At 51.6% G+C, this 20313-nt stretch overlaps 1 protein-coding gene and 1 pseudogene across 7 annotated transcripts; one reads left to right on the plus strand and one right to left on the minus strand.

The window, feature by feature from the left end:
* Window positions 1-2297: 2297 nt before the first annotated feature.
* LOC136490851 (uncharacterized) lies at window positions 2298-6190 on the minus strand. Of its 7 annotated transcripts, XM_066487039.1 has the most exons (3): window positions 5794-6058; window positions 4889-5036; window positions 2298-2933 (listed from the first exon to the last, which is right to left on the minus strand). In XM_066487039.1, exon 3 carries the CDS (start codon window positions 2918-2920, stop codon window positions 2453-2455), a length of 468 nt encoding a protein of 155 aa, XP_066343136.1. In that variant the 5' UTR covers window positions 2921-2933; window positions 4889-5036; window positions 5794-6058; the 3' UTR covers window positions 2298-2452. The 7 variants fall into 7 exon arrangements, with proteins under 7 accessions (XP_066343136.1, XP_066343135.1, XP_066343134.1 ...); XM_066487038.1 differs by lacking the exons at window positions 4889-5036; window positions 5794-6058 and adding an exon at window positions 6072-6190; XM_066487037.1 differs by lacking the exon at window positions 4889-5036.
* Window positions 5920-8947, plus strand: LOC136492012 (U-box domain-containing protein 16-like; annotated as a pseudogene).
* The last annotated feature ends 11366 nt before the right edge of the window (window positions 8948-20313 follow it).

Raw genomic sequence — 20313 nt, forward strand, 5'->3', positions numbered from 1 at the left:
CGGTGTTGATCTAGCCGTTGATCCCATCCGTCCCGCTCGTCTCTCCTGGCGCTTCGTGAATACTCCACTCCGCCGGTTGCTCGCGTCCTCTGCGCCGGAGTCGCCGGGGTCCCCAGCCCGAGCTGAGGTGGCCGGGGCCCCCGCACGCACCACGGTGGCTCGGGCCGCCGCGCCGGGCCTGCCCCTCCCCCTCCCCCCTCATCTGCCCGCTCTCGGCCTGGCTGCCCTCCTCCACCGCGCCTCCCGCTCGTGACGGCGGCACATGTCGCGATTATGAAAGGGAAGGAGGACGGCCGCAGTGGTGGCCCATAAGGCTGTAACCCATCCTCGGCCGCGAGCCACGCCCGGCTCTCCCCATCGGATACGCATGTCGCCTCCAAATCTCCAATGGCGCGGTCGTGTCTGCTCTTGAGCGGTGACGGCGCAGTCCAGGGCTTGGCCGCGCCACCACATCACGTGCTACCGCCAGCAACAGTCTAGGCGAAACCACGGAAGAGGGCGTGGAGGCTAGCCATGGTCAACCGCCGGGAGCCCGGAAGGGGACAGCGGTAAAGGCATTCCGGCCACCTACACTGGCGTCCCCTGACCGGCTAACCCGGAAGCACCCAGCCACCATCACACCTAGCTGGTTGCCTACAGGAGTACGATGGCAGTGAGCAACTAGCACGACTAAGCGATACCGCCTCTACTGCCTGCAACATGTTTGACAAAATGTCCAGCCGCATATCACATTAAGGCACACAGTCCTGTTCAACTACTGTGATAGCCCATTTGATATACTACCCACATAGCCTAATGGTATTGCAATTTTGCAATTTGCAAGTTGCCAAGTTCATTTACAGTGTGCGCTTGAAGATTCAGAGAGAGAGACACACACACACACTGATGCTTTCTGTTCAACATATTGCAAGTAGCAAGATGACTATTTCAGAGTTAGCACCCCTTTTTGTGTAGTGTTACCACATTAAGAAATCTTTCTCGTACTAAATATATTGGTACTAATCAGAGAAGAAAGCAAGTATCCATTCATGTCTTCCTGTAAATTGAGTGGAAGCTCATGTACATTTTGACTTCACAGGAAACTCCATGGTCCATAATCTTGCAGCAAGGATTATTGGTGGCTTCATTAAAGGAATGAAAGGCAAGGCTGAAGAAAATATAAAAATGAGAGAAAGTTTGACACCACAAACTCCCAGCTGTGAAACATATTTTTAATTTGTCGGAGTCTTTTGCCTTCCTCGTTTTAGTGGAACCTTTTTTTTGTTTGCATGTAACTGCATGACCATTTGCTGACACTCACGGGTGCTTTATTATATGCACTTTCTCATATAGAAAAATAGATGGAGGAAAGAGCTCACATAGTCACATGTGTAACAAGAGCTTCGCAAGAATAGAAAATGCCATACCCGTTCACAATGTACAGAAGAGACTAGCTGACGCCCGACATGGCGTCACTGAATCACCAACACATGGTTGCACCTTTAAACGTGTGTACAAAAAGTATCACAAAAAATTATGTATGGATAGTAGCTAGAATGAAAATTTTGTACAAAAAGTATCACATAAGTCTATGAATGGATAGTACCTAGCATGCAAATTCTGAGCTTAAAACAATCCTTGTGCAAGGAGAAACCCAACAAAAAAGAAAAAGAAAAATCAGCACGTAAAGACCATGACTATTCACATCGCGTCCCAAAGTAGATCATCACAACTCACTGACTGCAATTTTCAAACATAAAATGGCATCCATTCCCAATGCCAGTTCAATAATCATTATATAGTCAGTAGGCCTGGTAGTTCTTCCATTCTATTTGTACTGTATATATCAGTAATAATACTACAGTAGTATTGTGTAGCAGTAGCACCCAATGAACAATAGATGCCGGGAATACATGAATTGACTTTCTAATTAGATTATCCATGCCAGTATTTTAGTCCAGGCTGGTCTGTATAACCAACTAGGAACACAACTCTTCTCAGTGCACAGGCAGCCATTAGAGATTCAGAGAAACAGCCAAAACAATCAGAAAACAGCATGGTGCCAAGAAACCACCTAAAGCTGTGCACAGACCAAACATTCAAACACGTCTTCATACAGCATCACTGGAATTTCTCATGTTCGTCACATCACTGCTAGCAATCAAGGCACACTGATGTGATGTTACTGAAGGACTTTATAAATTTGGCAACAGTAACAGCAGCCGGTAACCCAATAGCAACTTTACTGCCGCTCAGTTCAGAATTAGCTTGGATTAACCTGAAGTTTGCAAATTTGCACAGCAGAGATGAATTCCATGTAATCTAAAAGGTTATGTATCCTCTGATCCAGCTATCCCGAGACTATAAAACAACTGGATTCAATCTTCACATACAAGAATGACTGTATGTATACAGTCATGTTTGTGGTGATCAAGAGCGTACAAAGAAACAGCCAAGCAGGGCATAGTGCAGTTCAGCTAGCAAGCTTGAAGGCGTCAATAAACAGGCCATATGTGAAACCCATCTTGAAGTTGTTGAGGAGAGCAATGGGGAAGGTAACCTTAGGCCGGCTGTAATAGAACTTTGTCACATACTCAGTCAGCAGGACACAAACAACTGCCGCTAGAACATCATTCACACCCAATGCACCGAAAGAGAGTGAGATTGTCTGTGCAACGTAAAAGCCGCCAAGCAGCGAGATGCCACCAAAAAGAGCTCGCCTCGACCGGCTTCTAAAATAGTCCCTTGAGAGTTCTGGAATGGTTCGGATTATGTCAACCAGCCTTCGACGCCCATCATTTCCCTGCACTGCACGGATTCTGAGATACTTGTAAGAGGATTTCCGTGCGAAGTTCCTATAGCTCTGTGAGAGAAACCTTGTCTCTGCATATAGCCCATAGCTAGGAAGACCAGCGGCGATAGAATTTGAAACACCTGACATCGAGATATTTGCACTGCATAGACAGAAATATTTTCTCTATCAAACAAGCAGCCATAAGAGATGACATTGTCATTGTGCATATATAGTAAAATAAAAAAAAATCCAGAATACAAGTCAAAAAGGAAATAAATTATGCAGAGTACAAAAAGATGGTACGCACAAGTAATAATAGAAGGACTATAATGACTGGCCATATTACCAGCAGCATATTCAGAGGGAAAAAGTAAAAAACTCAACCAGCCAGGGGCATGACCTCCCTAGGGCATTGCTTTTAAGATAAAAGAACACCACCTTGCTGGCCGAGAAAATCCCTGAACCCCAGCTTTCCGATGAGGGGATTATTTTAACCAGCCTAAATTCGCTACCACAGGACCTGGAGGTGCTACTGAATCTTCATAACCACTAGGCTATAAGCCCTTTCACGCATATATAGAGAATAATGGTACAATGCTATTTTAGGTCGTCTATTGCTCCAATGATTCAGATATGCAGTGTGCTTGATGGTACTACCAGATATCACTCTATTACAACATCTCTAATAGTTGAAAATGCTTGCACTGAAGGGGTGTATGCATTAGGTAGCTGGAAGTTCCTAAATTATAGTGCACACCGAGAATAACTAGGCAGCTGACTGATGTGGCAAATCGAACAGAGAGAAGCGCCAGAGAGGTTTGGGATCTGCTGGACAAATGGTGGCGCACGAGTGAGGTTAGGACGGACCAGGCGCTCGCTGCGTCCAGGCAGCACTGGCGGCAGGAAGCTGGCGAGGAGGGTGGTGGCGAAAGTGATTGGAGGCTCCCCCCCCCCCCCCCCCCCCCCCCCCCCCAAAGAATAGAAGCCCTGTGCGCTGGATGGTATTGGTATAGAAACACTGCAAGACAACGAACATAAGCAAAATTACCAAGCAGACTCGTTTTGGACATTTGATCAAGCACTTGAAGGGCATAGAACAGGAAGGGCAGAGAAACAACAGCTGGGGACCTTACCGTGCTCAAAGAGGAATGAGAATGCGGGGAAGGCACAGGCACAGGGTTGGCGGAGGCAAAGAGAAATACCAACAGCGAAAACAGGCAGCCACGGAGGCGGCGGAGGCAACCAGCGCACAGAACACGGGCGGTGCGAATACACCACGCCGATGCCGGCAACAGACCAGCAGCGACACAGGGCGGCAGCGTAGACACAGGTGGCCGCGGACGACAGGCGCGGCGCCAGGGATAGCTGGGGGCGTGCGAGGAGGCGGAGCAGAACAGGAACAGCAGTAGCGCATGGTCAAGCAGGACGGACTGAAGATTTGTGCCTCTCCCACTCTGGGTACGCAGGAAGAAGGCTGGAAGAGTGGAAGGACCGAACGGGCAACTATAGGCGAATTCAGGCCGTAGGTTGTCAATCTGTCAGCAACAAATGGCCGATGACATGACTCAGGGGAGTGCAGGAAATGGTATACAGAAATAAGGGTATATATATATGGTAGACTAAAAACAACATATTGTTAGTCAGCAGAAGTATGTAGTGGTTCACATCATGCAATTATACGCATAATGTACTTATTTATCCTTTAGTTTCACTTATAGTGCAGTACTTTAGTCAGTCAACACAAGCTTACTCTGACTACACACCATCATGATTCACAAAGATCTGGAAGACAATAACAGGAATGCACCATCTAAGGTAGAAAACAGAACAAGCTTAAAGGATTTACAAAAAGTGACCTTGAAGGCCAAATCTCCAGCTTCTGACCATACCACTAAGTAATATAATCAAAGAAAAATGTAGAGGAAGAATGTCATTGAGTTGACAAAACTTTGCCTCAGTTCCTCTAAATACCACAACATTTTCCAATTTAATTTCGAACAATACCATTTCCATCACTTTGGGGCTAAAGGGTTAAAGTTGGACAAAATTCACACACCAAATACCCTTATTGTCTTCAAATTATTAGGTGCTTCAGAGTTTGAGCAAGCACGTTACCTTTGAGAAACCTCATAGTTTCATCCATATAAGCAAAATGATTCCACAAAGGAAGAACTAGAGGTGGAATTCAAGTGGGACATGGGAGCAGCATCCAGAAAATATGCACAGCTATGCACAATCTATGGATGGAAGCACACAGGTTTTCCTGTTACCAATAACATAGTCACTGTACCAACTGTAACAGTTCAATATTTCATAAGTTCGAAATTATGCCAATTGCAATAGAGCGTTCAAGTCAATCCATCAAACACTCTTACATGACTGAAACATTACATAGTACCTAAAAAAATTTAGAGCGCCAGACAAATGAAATTTTCTCATACTTTGGAAGTGCTTAAAACTACATATTTCATACAAATAATTCAGCTTCTCTAGTCCAATAGTCTAATTCAAAACGTTCAGATTCCTAATCAGTTAATCGCCAAATTTAAAGGCACATCAAGGAAAGGAAGAGGGGAGGAGTACCCAGACGCCCTCTGCTGCTCGAGAAAATGGGAATTTTGCCCTTACGGGGAGTGGGTTTCGCTAGAATGTCCTTAAGTTTGTGGGCTTCACCAGAATGGTCTTATGAAAGGTGTGTTTCACGCTATTTTGACATTTCGTGTTTTTTCCAACTTTGTAAATTTCTTACCCCATCTTTTTTTTTACCAGGCGTGACCGTTTTACCCGTGTCTCCTTCTACCTTATCCTCTTGCTTTGCTTCTCACGGTCACGGCAATTTCTCCTTTCTCTCCCGTTCTCTCTCCGTGGGCACAGGCGCATGCAAAGGGAGAAATTAAAACAGTGGGAAAAAAGGTCGCAAGTGGCATGAGGTCACCTATCAATCTCGGACACCACAAATGCAAGAAGAGCTAAAACCATTAGCTGGAAAAGTTAACTACCAAATCGGAATTAGATGGAACCTGGATGCCCGAAAGAGGAGGATCCAGGATCACAGGGCCGAGCAGCCATGCTTTCTCCGGAGTGGGGAAGGCCCGGGACTACAGAGGCAACCCAAATGAACGTTTGCGTGCGTGCATACAGCTGCCATGGAAGTACCAAGAGTTCAATCTTTCTCCACTGGCCGCACCGCCGCACCAAGGCGGTGGCGCAACGGGGAAGCCGTGCCCGGATCTGAGGCGGCGCGGACCCGTGACCCTGGGGAGACGGAGGAGTCCCAATGGGAACTGAGAAGGCGTACCTGCGGGTCTCGGCGAGGCGGTGTGATGAGGCGTGGGGAGCGGCCGCACACGACGGGGAATGCACGGAGTAGGAACCACCACCCCCCGGACTCAGATTGGGTAACGTTCCTTCAGCAAGTTACAGCGTAACGTGCGGCCCTATATTCAACGTTGAAACACCATCCGATGGCTCCACAAGATACTTTAGTTTTCCTCCGTAAAAGCTAGACGGAAGTGACTGCTCGTTCGCGCACGCTACGTTGGTTTTCGGCGGGCTGCATCGACCCGTGCCCACTGCTCGCCGCCGCCGACCCGAGCAGTCCTGCGCCGCCGCCCGTCGTCCGGAGGGGCCGAGCCGTCGAGCTGCATACAACGACGCCGGGGCGCTGTTCAGCAGCGTCGCCGCCGGCCTGGGCCAAGCAGTCCTACGCTTACCCGAGCAGTATTGCGCCACCGCCCGTGGTCGCTGTGCCTCAGGGAGCTCCTCCTCGTGCTGCAGCGGTTCAAGGCGCTTGTGGCCGACTGCGCCGCGCGCAGCCGCACGCGCCTGCTGCTCCAGTCGGACGAGGTGGCGGCGCGCGCGCGGGAGCTCCAGCACGACCTCGCCACGCTCCTCGACCTGCTCCCCGTCGCGGACCTCGGGCTCGCCGACGACGTGTCGGACCACCTGGCGCTCGCGTCACGGCAGTGCCGCCGCGTGGCGGCACCGGAGCTGGAGCTCAAGGCCGGCGTGCTCGCGCTCATCCAGGAGGTGGAGCGGGAGATCGTGCCCGAGCGGGAGAGGCTGGAGGGCGTCCTGGAGGACGTGGGCATCAATGACCCCGCCAGCTGCAGCGACGAGATCGAGACACTGGAGCGGGAGATCGGCGACCGCGTCGCCGAGAAGTGGACGTCGTCGATGATCGCCCTCGTCGGCCTCCTCCGCTACGCCAAGTGCGTCCTCTTCAGTGCCGCCACGCCGTGGTCAGTGGACTCCAAGGTGGATCTCGACGACGGCGACGGCGACGATGACGCGGAGCCACCGTCGCCGTCACCGGACTTCCGGTGCCCCATCTCCCTCGAGCTGATGGGCGACCCCGTCGTGGCTTCTAGGGGTTAGACGTACGACCGCGACTCCATCACGCTGTGGTTCGGCGCCGACAAATCCACGTGCCCCAAGACCGGGCAGGTGCTGCCGAATCTGGAGCTCGTGCCCAACAAGGCGCTCAAGAACTTGATATCGCGGTGGTGCCGAGAGAACGACATCCCCATGGAGAGCAGCAGCGAGTCTGGGAAAGCCGAGCCGGCGCCGGTGGTGGTAGGCGCGAACAAGGCCGCGCTGAAGGCGGCGCGCATGACCGCCTCATTCCTCGAGAAGAAGCTGTCAGCCTCGTTCTCCCCCGAGGCGACCAAGCGCGTGGTGCAAGAGATCTGGGAGCTAGCCAAGTCCGGGTCCGACAACCGCGCGCTCATCGGGGAGGCCGGCGCCGCGGGGCTCCTCGTGCCATTGCTCCTGTCCGAGGACTCGGCTCTCCAGCTCAACGCCATCACGGCGCTGCTCAACCTCTCCATCCTGGAGGCCAACAAGAAGTGCATCATGCACGCGGAGGGCGCCGTGGACGCGCTCTGCCACGTGATGCGCTTGGGCGCCACGTGGCGCGCCAAGGAGAACGCCGCGGCCACCGTGCTCAGCCTGGCGGCCGTCCACGCATACCGCCGGCGGCTTGGCCGCAACCCGTGCATCGTCGACAGCGTCGTGCGGCTCGCGCGCATGGGGCCCTCCAGCACCAAGAAGGACGCGCTGGCGGCGCTCCTGTGCCTGTCCGCCGAGCGGGAGAACGTCTCGAGGATCATCGAGGCCGGCGCCGCGGAGGCGGCGCTGTCCGCGATGGGCAGCGAGGCGGAGGCCGCGGCCACGGTGCTGGCGTCGCTGGCGAAGCGCGGTGGCGCGGAGGCGATCGTCGCGCTGGACGGCGCCGTGGCGCGGCTGGTGGCCGAGATGTGGCGCGACACGGAGTCGGCGCGGGAGTGCGCGGCGGCCGCGCTGGTGCTCCTATGCCGGCGCGCGGGCGCCACCATGGCGTCGCAGGTGGTGGCGGTCCTGGGCGTGGATTGGGCCATCTGGGAGCTGCTGGGCATCGTCATGGACCGCGCGTGCCGCAAGGCCGCGTCGCTGGCGGCCGCGACGAGAAGTGGGCATGGGTCGGCGCAGCCCGCCGAAAAACAGCCCAGCGAGCGCGCGAACGAGCAGCCACTCCCGCCTAGCTTTCACGGAGGAAAACTAAAGTATCTTATGGGAGAAAGCTGGCAGCCGTTGGATGGTGTTTCAACGTCGGATATAGGGCCACACGTTACGCCGTGACTTGCTGAAGGAACGTTACCCAATCTGAGTCCCCCCTGCTCGTGCGGCCGTTCTCCGGGCTACGGCCACGTAGGGTGGGGACGAGACGGAGAGAGAAAGGTGATATTGTCGTGACTGTATGAAGCAGAGCAAGAGGATAAGGCTTTTACATGTGCCATTGAAAAATTTGAAATTACACATAGACCATTAAAAAAGTTAGCCGCACACATATACCACCGTTCTGAACTTCTTTGCTCTCCAAGCCATTTCGTCCGCTTTTTTACTTAACGGTGTCAAACAGGCAGGTGAAATGACCATTTTACCCTACGGTAGAGTCCGTTTGTCAGCCACACGCTCGGGGCGAGGTGCAGGCGTGCCTCCCGCGCTGCCACGGCCAAGAAGGAGATGGCGAGGAGCTGCAGCAGCGGCACGAGCCCCGACAACAACGTCGAGGGCCCCAGCGTGCAGGGAGGCGGCCTCGTCCCCAACGGCGGCGGTGAGAGCAAGGAGGCGGCGCGCGTGAAGCTGCCGCAACCGGTCCTCATCGTGGATCTGACGCAGCGCGCGTGGAGATGATGCAAGGAGGCCCGCCCCGACCGCCGGACAGCCGCTGCGGGCGAGCACGGCCTCGCCGCTGTAACAACCCAAAAATCCACATACCAAAAATCACAACTACAAAATTTTTGTTTAAGCCCTATGTGATGTTGAGTGACATATGTAGAAGCCAAACCCTAGTTTTGGATTGAATGTGACCCAACTAGGTTAAAATCATAAGCATAGTTTGGTTTTATGCCACATGTGTAATTAAATTCCTAAATAAATAAATCATGCATACATCCTTAAACCCACTTGTGATTTGGATTCTTTTGCCTTATGTGATATTTAACTAACTTACTTAATATTTATGATAAACCCTAAATAATGAATTATTTGTTGGAAGAATAAAACACCCCTATATAAAAACTTCAACTATTTTTGTATAACAAAAATAGCCAATAATCCCTAATATATGAGATGTATTTTGACCACCGTTTAAAACACCTTGTGGGACCCACTACATGACTCGAAGCTTAAGTTTAAACCCTAACCAAATTGGCAACAAAGAAAAAGAGAAAGGAAAGAAGAGGGAGCAGCAACCCAGGCCTGCTCAGCCTTGCGAGCCAGCCTGGCCGAGCCCGCCTGCCCTCCCACTCGTGCACGCGGCCCACGAAGCCAGCCTAGCAACACCCTGCCGCCCCCGCGCGCACAAGCCGCTGACGACCCAGACCCGCCCGTCAGCCATCACGCACCGCACGCCGCCGCATCAGGACAAGCTGGCAAATGGGCCCCCTCTGTCAGCCGCACAGCAACAGGGTCTTCTTCCTCCCTACGCCGGCCTCTCCTCCCGACCGAGCCCCGACCGTGGAGCAGGCGTGGGCCCAGGGTCACGCACATCGCATGACCCTGTTCCCCCTTACGCCACGCTTACGCTACCGCACGTGGGCCATCGGATGCGCCGCAAGCATCACCACCGCCCGATCGCCATCCGCCATTGGAGCCCTTGGAACTCGGCTATAAAAGCCAACGTTCGTGAGCCCTAACCCTCAGCCCGTTCGCCGCCGCCGCTGGTGGCACAGCACCACACAGCGTCAAGACGAGAGAGAGAGAGGAGGGAGAAGCAAGGAGGAGAAGGAAGCCGTTGTGGGGAGGACCTCGCTGGAGCCAAGAGCGTCGCCCCGATCAGCTACAGCAACGTAGCTGCTCGGCACGGCACTGCATCACCTCATCACGGCCTCGCCTCACCACCGCACCGCCATCCTACTACCATGAACCCTACGGTGAGCCACGTCGTTCGCCGCTCACCGCGCTAGCCGTACTCACCATGAACGCCACCGTGTTCCCGCAACTAGGGGACGCAGAGGCGGAGCATTCCCGCTCCTGGACACGCTGCACACGCACTGCACGCGCATAGCCCAAGGCCTGGCCTCACCGACCCCTAGCGGCTCAGGAACATCGACACAACCACCCTGCACGCCATGGCCGAGAGCACAACCATGGCGAGACCACCGCATCTTCTACATTGCGGTAAAGGCGATGTTGACACCCCGACTGGCTCCGCCATGACGAGAGACCCACCACGCTCATCTTAGCCGAGGAAGAAGCCACAGGAGCCCTGCGTTGCCGCACCGCACCTTGTCGGAGCACCACCGCCTCTGCTTTGCCCCACCACCGTGGCCGGAGCCACTGGGAGCACTAGGAACTCCTTCAACATGCCCACCATGGCCGTAGAAGCACCGTGGAGCTCACACGCTCCTCCAACTGGGCTCTTGCTACCACTGCAGCCCTGTCCATGCACGCCGATGAACCCACGCCACCGTTCACCATGGCCAGAGCCCTAGGAAGCCCTAGCCGTCGCCCCGACCCCACCGTCGCAGTCGCCATGACATGGGGAAGCTATTGCCTACCCTAATCGGACGCTAGCACCGCCGCGGGGGCTCGCCGGTGACCTCACCACTGGCAGGAGCCCCGTCGAGGAAGAGAAGGGGATTTTTCCCACGTCGACCATGACCACGTTGACCACGTCTCGAGCAGCTCCACCGAGCTCCGACCACGACCACGTCGACCATGTCCTGAGTAGCTCCGCCGAGCTCCGACCACGACCACATCGACCACGTCCCGAGCAGCTCCGCCGAGCTCCGACCATGACCACGTCGACCACGTCCCGAGCAGCTCCACCGAGCTCCGACCACGACCACGTCGTGCACGTGAACCAAACCCTGGGAAGGAGTAAGTGGACCAAGTCCTTCATAGACCGGCTCTGCGGTCTATGGACCAACGCAGGTGGGTTCACCATGAACCGCGCCTCACCTACGCCCATGGATCATGACCCGTTAGTGGCCTAGTAAGACGATGTGGTCGCACCAGCGCGCGCCACGTGGCGGGCCAAGCCTGGCCAAATCCAGGCCCAACTAGCCCAGTCGAGGCCCGGCCTGTATTGGCCATTGACCGGTCAACATTGACCGTTGACCGAGGCCACCTGTCAGTGACTGTGATCCATTGACCGTTGACTCACCCCTTGACTTGACGTTGACTTAGACCGAACCGACATGTCAGTGACCCAAGAGCCCCTGGTCCCACCTGTCAGTAGCTGACGACGTAGATGACGTCATGCTGACGTCATGATGACATCAGCGAGACCCCACCTGTCAGTACCAGAACCAAGACAATGGCGTCATGCTGATGTCAGCATGCCATGTGGACCAACAGGAATGTGACACGTGTCAGCACGATATTAATTCAGTCTTATCCCATTTTCAGAAATGATTGAAACTTCAGAAATTCATAACTAATTCATACGAACTTAGAAAAATACAAGACCAGGACCAAAATTCATCTAAAATCGAGCTCTACGCAATGAACCCATGTTTGAGTGCATTTGGTTCTTTTGAATTTTCATTGCTTTTTGTGCTATTCTATAGACGTCGCTAACGCGACTATAATGCGATCATTTACAGACTCGGAGGAGAACCAGACGGACGAGGACCGAGAGTACCATGAGGAGTACGGAGACGACTTCACTGAAGGTGCCACATCCTACCCAACCTCGTAGCACCTATTACGCATGGCTAAAATAGAACTGCTATTGCTTTACTTTATTGTTATATTCACACTATGATAGGACTTGCATGGTAGTATGCTTACTTGATGGCCTTTACCTTGACGCAACCTTACCCCTGCTTACCCTGCTATTAGGCTAGACACACGCTTGCTACTATATTTCATTGCTTATTACTTCTACTATGCTTGTACTACATTGATGCGTGGTGGAAACTGTTGTTATCTGGACTATGGGGAGAGTGCTGTGTGTGTGACTTGGGTGCGTGGAGGGTAAGGGTTATGTCGACCAAGTTGGAATATACGATGAGCCTGAGGCAAGTCTTGCCGTGGGGTGCTACCTGGGCACCCCTAGAAAATGGATACCTGTGGTGGGTAAATGGTATATGAGGTGGCCCTGGGTGTGAACCTGTGATGGGAGGAGCCTAGGGTGGAGGTGCTATGGTGACATGGTAAATGGAAACCCTAATGAGGACATTCTGGCTTAGTCATCCCTAAGGACTACTAGTACTCAGATTCACCGGGAAGCCTTACGTACCACTCGCCCTATATGGTGCTGGACGGCCGGACTACTGGGTAGGATATTGCCACTACTGCTAGGTTGATAGCGGACAGTGTAAGGAGGTACAAGGCGCAGAGGATTTCCCCCACGCCCTTCCGAGACTTCATGGAGACCTTGTGAACCTGGCTCATGACTCACAGTTTTAGCCACCCCAGACTAGACTTGGGGTGTACCAGGGCTGAATGGTAGAGTGGCATTATCCTAGGCTAGCAAGCGGCCGAAATCAGCCCAGTTGACGACGGTCAGCGAAGAAGGCAGATCTTGTGGTTATGTAAAACCTCTGTAGAGTGTATGGTTGATCGATCGATACATGTGCCGACTTGTCGGCTATGGACCTTTCGTGGGTTTCGCTTAAACTAGATAGTGAGATGAGTCCTCTTCTTCCCCTGTGCGTGAGTGTCGGTCGTAGCTAGGGGCTACAGGCCATGAGATAGTGCCGAGAGGAAGTCGGCCTGTCGACTGAGCGATGGTATGGTGATGATATGGAGATGGTGGTATATCGATCCCAGGATCGAAACCTGGCTCTAGACGGGAATGGGGTGGAATGTGTGTGAGAATGGTGTTAAAACTTGACCAACTATTATTATATACATGATGTGCTAAAACATAGGAAACTCCAGCCTTATAGGTTCCTTTTGATTATATCCAACTTGCATCCAATTTCCACAAAGCAATGCTCATAGGGTGAAAGTGGCCAATACAAATCATACTGATAAATTTTGGCACATAGGTTCTGCTGAGGAGTATAGCTCTGAGGAGTTTAACGGTTAAGGGGTTCATTCCTACGCTCGAGTTTGGCGATCTTATCTTCAAGCTATTCTGAATGAATGCTACTTTTGATTCCGCCAATACGGCGATGTAATAATTTATGTAATTCCGCACTATTTGTACTCTAATATTATGTTGTATGGATGTGATAGTCGACTAGAATTTGGGTAATATGATCTATAACGGTCTTATTACACATTGACTCTGTGGATTTTTCCTTCGTGGAAATCAGGTCGTTTCAGTTGGTATCAGAGCCATACTTGACCCTAGGACGAAACCCTCAAAAATGGACGATAGAATAGGACGTGAATAGCCCTTCTTCAGTTATATATACCGACCCTGCATTTACTTTTATGCAAGACTTATCTATTTATTGACCTGCTAACACCTGTTCCTTAAAACATGCAGATGGCAACGAATGTCGAATGGCCGCCTCTAGGACCGCTACCTCTGGACCATGTCAAGCTTACCTTCGATCTACGTGAACTTGGGGGTTTTGCACAGACCCTCTGCCGAATTCTCATCATGTTAGGAGCCCCTGACGAGCTTGTCAAGGTCACCTGCACTAGGAAGTTAGCTCAGGAAGGAGGAATCAAAGGACCGATTGTCACCACAATCGAGTTCCCAGCTAGCACTACCTTACCTTCTATCCTAGCTTTCACCGAGTTGACTATAGAGGACATAGTTGAGGAGGGACTACGAGCTGTCTCACATAAGGCACTTCATAGAGTGATGAGGGACCACTACGAGCACCTAAAGACGATAGAGTTCCATCTACTTCCCCAGGCCCTCGACCTCAGCCTTACCCCTAGTGAGCAGAGTTTCACAGCCGGCAAAGTTATCTTTGCCGAGGAGGATAGATGCCTTCGTGTCTTGGCTATCCACCTACTAGAGCAGGACAGACATGTGACCCAGCTTGAGCAGAGGAGACGTCAGGACCAGGCCCTTCTATGGGAGTACTAGGAGCGAGACTCGCAGGGAGCATAGGAGCGAGCTAGTCTGCTTGAGACAGTTGCCAAGCTACATGACGAGCTCAACTGTCGTGATGAAGTCCATAGAGCCGAGGTCGCTGACTTACAGGACAAAGCCGCCGACCTAGGCAACAGGAACTGCTACCTCGACAACAAGGTCTTGGAGTTGCAGAGAGAGAGTTGGACGACAAGAAGACCGAGTTCAACCGCAGAGGAGACAGAGAGTACCTACAGGACAAGTGTGAGAGGACTTGGCAGGCTTGGCAGAAGTTTGACAAGAAGCGCCTTAGGGAGACGAAGGGTATGTGGGATTAGCTACCCAAGGAGATTCGCAGCAAGACGAAGCCTAGGATAGAGGAGTTTGAGTTAACTGTGACTCGCCTCAACCTAGACGCCTGCCCTACCCTACCTGGAGCCAAGCCTACTGAGGAGCTCGTCGAGGCCTTGAAGTACGTGTCCTGACTTCACAAGTCTGACGAGGAGATCGAGATCGAGAACTGTCGTATCCCAGCTGTGGTGTACGAGTTAGAGTAGATGATCCTGCATGGTCATAAGTCATGTCAGTGGCTTCCATAAGTTGTACCCCATGATGTACCCCTTATGAGATGTAATATGAGACTCTATGCGTAGTACGATTCTCGCAAGTCTCCAAGTGTAGCTACTGGAGATGATGCTATGTAATAAAACCCATGTAATGAATATTGCATCTTATGGATCTTATTGCTTCTTTGTAATGAGTGTTGTATAGTATAAATGTTTTTTTAAAACATCAAAATCATGTAATCGTACTAAATTATAAGCACTTATGGCACAAACACAAAAATTCCTATGATCCGTGTTGCAGATGCTGAATCGCCGATCTGCTCACCTAATGAACCGTGGACGAGCGCCCACCCCTAAACCAGTCGAACCAAATGGGGGGCGTGATGGCAACAACCGTGGCCGTGGCCGTAGACGTGGGGGGATACCCTTCAACCTGGAGAATACCCCGCCGCTTGTTGAGGAGAACATTCCGCCAGCACCACCACCGACCCTGGTAGAGGTGATGGCACAACAAACCCAGCTTTTTGTAGCTCTTGTAGACAGAGCAAACCATCACCAGGGAGGTTAGCAGAATGACTTCCAAAGGAAGCTGGAGGGATTTCTGAAGCTGAGGCCACCTACCTATGATGGCATCGACCCTGACCCACTTGTAGCTGATGACTGGCTCAAGGAGGTGGAAAAGAAGCTCGACCTCACCACCTTCACCAACGATGAGTGTGTTGGAGCTGCTACACACTAGCTCACCAGTGTAGCACGCGCCTGGTGGGACAGTTTCAGTGATTCCCATGAGGACCCTGCCAACATCTCATGGGATGAGTTCACCGAAGCATTCACCGAGTATCACATTCCTAAGGGTATCATGGAGGCCAAAGCCGAGGAGTTCCGCAACATCAAGATGGGAAAGGACAAGGTGACTGAGTACACTACTCGTTTCACCAACCTTCTATGCTATGCACCTTCCTATGTTGTGAACTCTGAGAAGGAGAAGCTATACTATTACCGCAAGGGACTTAACCCGCACATCAAGCTGAAGTTTGGCGGTATTGAGAGTAGCACGCTGCGTGCTCTGGTGGATCGCTGCATTCAGATCAAGAAGGACTATGCTGAAGCTAGAGGGGAGTATAGGGAGAGGAAGCGTAAGCCTGAGGAGTCCTTCTGTGGCCGTGATCGCAAGAGGTTCCACAGAGATGCACCATCTAGGGAACGCTCTCGCCACAATAGGGATGACAACCCTAGATTGAGTAGGGGTGGTGGAGGCTACACCACCAAATACTCCTGCCCAACTCAGGATCTTTACACCCGGGACTGCCATGCTCAGGACCGCAACACTCAGGACCGCTTCAATCGTTCCCGCATAGTGAATGAACGCCCAGCACAGAACCACTCTGCACCAAGCACTGGAAACTAGAAGGCACCCGCGCCAACCCCTATAGGCGGTGCGCCTTTCACCTACTTCGCTTGTGGCCAACTGGGTCACAAAGCCGCTGAGTGCCCTCAGAACTCAGCTGCTTAGAAGTCTTAGTTCAAGGGATCTGCTACTCGTGGACGTCTCAGCCATCTGGACACCAAGGAAGCACAAGCTGCCCCTGACATTATCTATGGTATGTTTTTAGTTAATGGCAATACTACATTAGTTCTATTTGACTCTGGAGCAACTTGTTCTTACATATCATCTAAGTTCGCACGAGAGCATGACCTGCCTGTAACCCCACATGGAAAGCCTATCATCACCAGCTCACCTTTAGGAGACCTAAAGTGCACCCACATCTGTAAGGGAGTGAGTCTTACCATCGAGGGTCTTATCTTTAAAGCCGACCTAACCTTGTTACCTTCCACGAGCCTAGATGTCATCTTAGGTATGGATTGGCTAACCATTCACCGAGGTATCATATCATGTTCACCTAGATATGTCCAAGTGACCCACCCATCAGGCCAAGTTATTAGGTGTGAACCTCAGTCTGAAAAGTCCACTTCTATCCTATGTGCCCTTAAAGCGAGTTTAGAATCACAAAAAGAGGAGAAGACAGTTCATGATGTGCCTATGGTCAGAGACTATCCAGATGTATTCCCTAAAGAATTACTAGGTATGCCACTAGACCGTGATGTAGAGTTCATCATTGACCTTTTGCTGGGAATAGGACCCATTGCCAAGAGACCCTATCGCATATCAGTTGATGAACTAGCCGAGCTCAAGAAATAGATTGATGAGCTCATCTCGAAGGGATATATCAGACCCAGTGCTTCACCCTAGGGATCCCATGTTTTGTTTGTTAAGAAGAATGATGGATCGATGAGAATGTGCATTGATTACTGGAACTTGAACGCAGTCACCATCAAGAACAAGTACCCCCTGCCAAGGATCGATGATTTGCTTGATCAGCTTCGAGGTGCCAAGTATTTCTCCAAGATTGATCTCAGATCTAGCTATCATCAAATGAAGATTCGAGAGAGTGACATCTCGAAGACAGCTTTTGTGACTAGGTATGGGCAGTTTGAGTTCACTGTGGTATCCTTTGGACTCACGAATGCGCCCGCATACTTCATGAACATGATGAATAAGGTTTTCATGGATGAACTAGATAAGTTCATGGTAGTATTCATTGATGACATCCTTGTCTATTCATCCACCGCTGAAGAACATGAACATCATCTGAGAACTGTGCTTGAGAAATTAGCCCAACATCAGCTCTATGCAAAGTTCAGCAAATGCGAATTTCGGCTATAGAAAGTTGCCTTCCTAGGCCATGTACTATCAGCTGAAGGTGTCGCAGTTGACCCAGCTAAGATTGAAGCTGTGAAAGAGTGGGATCAACCCCGTAATGTGATAGAAGTCAGAAGTTTCTTGGGATTGGCTGGATATGATCGCCGATTCTTTGAAAATTTCTCCAAGATAGCCCGTTCGATGACCAACCTTCTAAAGAAGACCAAGGAGTTTGAATGGATGCCCGAGTGCGAGCAAAGCTTCCAGGAATTGAAATAGAAGCTTACCACAACTCCTGTGCTAGCATTGCCTGATATCAGCAAAGATTTCATGGTCTATTGTGATGCATCCCGTCAAGGACTTGGCTATGTATTGATGCAAGGGGGAAGAGTGATAGCTTATACTTCTCAATAGTTGAAAGAACACGAGAACCATTACCCTACTCATGATCTTGAGTTAGCAGCAGTTGTGCATGCTTTGAAGATCTGAAGGCACTACTTGATAGGCAACAAGTGTGGTATATATACCGATCATAAGAGCTTGAAGTACTTTTTCACTCAGGAAGATCTGAATATGAGACAACACCGATGGCTAGAGTTGATCAAGGACTATGACCTAGAAATTCACTATCATCCGGGAAAAGCTAATAGAGTCGTAGATGTCCTTAGTCGCAAGAGCAGCAGTGTTGTTCAGCCCCCCTTGAAATATTTCCTGGATCCGCCACTGGGAGCAGGGAAAGGAACCTGCCTCCAATGTCGACGACGCCGAGGAGAAGAACAATGACTTTCCAACGCCGGACGGCTGCCTCATGATCTTCGGAGGATCAACGGCCTATGACTCCAAACGTCGTCAGAAGGTCACACGCTGCCAAGTCTGCACGGCCCAACCGGCCACACCTCTCTTTCTCCGGTGGTCGAAGTCTACCATAACCTTCGATTGGACCGACGATCCAGACGCCATCCCACACCCGGGAAGATATCCGCTTGTCGTTGACCCGATCGTTGGCCCAAAGCGCCTCACCAAAGTTCTGATGGACGGAGGCAGCGGCCTCAACATCATATACGCTCGACGCTCGACGTAATGGGCGTCGACCGAACGCACCTTCGCCCAGTCTGAGTGCCTTTCCACGGCGTCGTCCCTAGAAAGCAGGCCATGCCACTCGGACAGATCAATCTGCCTATTACCTTTGGAGATCAGTTTAATTACAGGACTGAGACCCTCACCTTCGAGGTAGTAGGGTTCCCCAGAACCTTCCACACCATCCTAGGACGTCCATGCTACGCGAAGTTCATGGCCATCCCCAACTACACATACCTCAAGCTTAAGATGCCAGGCCTACATGGTGTCATCACCGTCGGTACCTCCTTCCAGCAGGCCTACGAGTGCGAGGTCGAGTGCTACAGCCACGCCACAACAATCGTCGCCTCCGGGGAACGCGCCGCCCTCAAGGAAGAGGTCGCCGAAGAAGCGCCCGACGCAAAGAAATCAACCGGGTCGTTCGAATCGGTAGAGGGCTCCAAGGAGGTCCTCATAGACCCCTATAGCTCCGAGGGTAAAATGGTACGCATTGGTACCGCGCTCTCCTCCGAATAGGAAAGCGCGCTCATCGACTTCTTCCACGACAACAAAGACATCTTTGCATGGAAACCCTCAGATATGCTTGGCATCCCGAGGGAGGTTGCCGAGCATACCTTGAAAATCCACCTAGGCTTCAAGCCAGTGAAGCAACGCCTACGCTACTTCGACGAGAAAAAGCGCAGGGCCATCGGTAAAGAGATAGCAAAACTACTTGGTGCCGGATTCATCAGGGAAGTACATCACCCAGAGTGGTTAGCAAATCTCGTTCTTGTATAAAAAAGAGCAGAAAATGGAGGATGTGTGTCGACTACACGGGTCTCAACAAGGTGTGCCCAAAGGACCCGTTTCCTTTACCATGCATAGACTAAATAGTCGATTCTACCTCAGGGTGTGAAACCCTCTGCTTCCTTGACGTGTACTCTGGCTACCACCAAATCATGATGAGAGAGTCCGACCAACTCACGACATCTTTTATCACCCCCTTCGGATCATTCTGCTATATCTCAATGTCATTCGGTCTGAAGAATGCTGGGGCAACTTACCAGCGATGTATGCTCAACTACTTCAGGGACCTCATCAGGTGGACCATTGAGGCCTACGTCGATGACATTGTAGTTAAGTCCAAATGGGCTGACCACCTTGTCGCCAATCTTGAGCAAACCTTTGTGAAACTCCAGGCAAATTGCATCAAACTCAATTCTAAGAAATGTGTTTTTGGGGTCCCGAGGGGCATGCTGCTCGGCTTCATCGTCTCTGAGTGTGGCATTGAAGCCAACCCAGAGAAAATCTCAGCCATCACAAGGATGGGTCCGATCTAGAACATAAATGGGGTTCAACGGGTCACAGGGTGCCACGCTACCCTCAGCCGATTCATCTCATGCCTCGGCGAACGAGGACTCCCCCTTTATCAACTCCTAAAGAAAGCCGACCGCTTTGAGTAGACAGCCAAGGCCCAGGAGGCGCTTGACATGGTCAAACTACTCCTGACAAAACCCCTGGTCCTAGTTCCTCCAAGCGATGGAGAATCCCTCCTGCTATACATAGCGGCCACCACACAAGTGGTCAGCGCCACCCTAGTAGTAGAGCGGGAAGAAGAGGGGCACGCTCTCAAAGTGTAGCGCCCTATGTACTTCATCAGCGAGGTACTATCCGACTCCAAAATCCGCTACTCCCAAATCCAAAAGCTCCTATATGCCATCCTCATCACCAAAAGGAAGCTATGCCA

Source organism: Miscanthus floridulus, chromosome 11, assembly GCF_019320115.1.
Source record: "Miscanthus floridulus cultivar M001 chromosome 11, ASM1932011v1, whole genome shotgun sequence".
NCBI lineage: Eukaryota > Viridiplantae > Streptophyta > Magnoliopsida > Poales > Poaceae > Miscanthus > Miscanthus floridulus.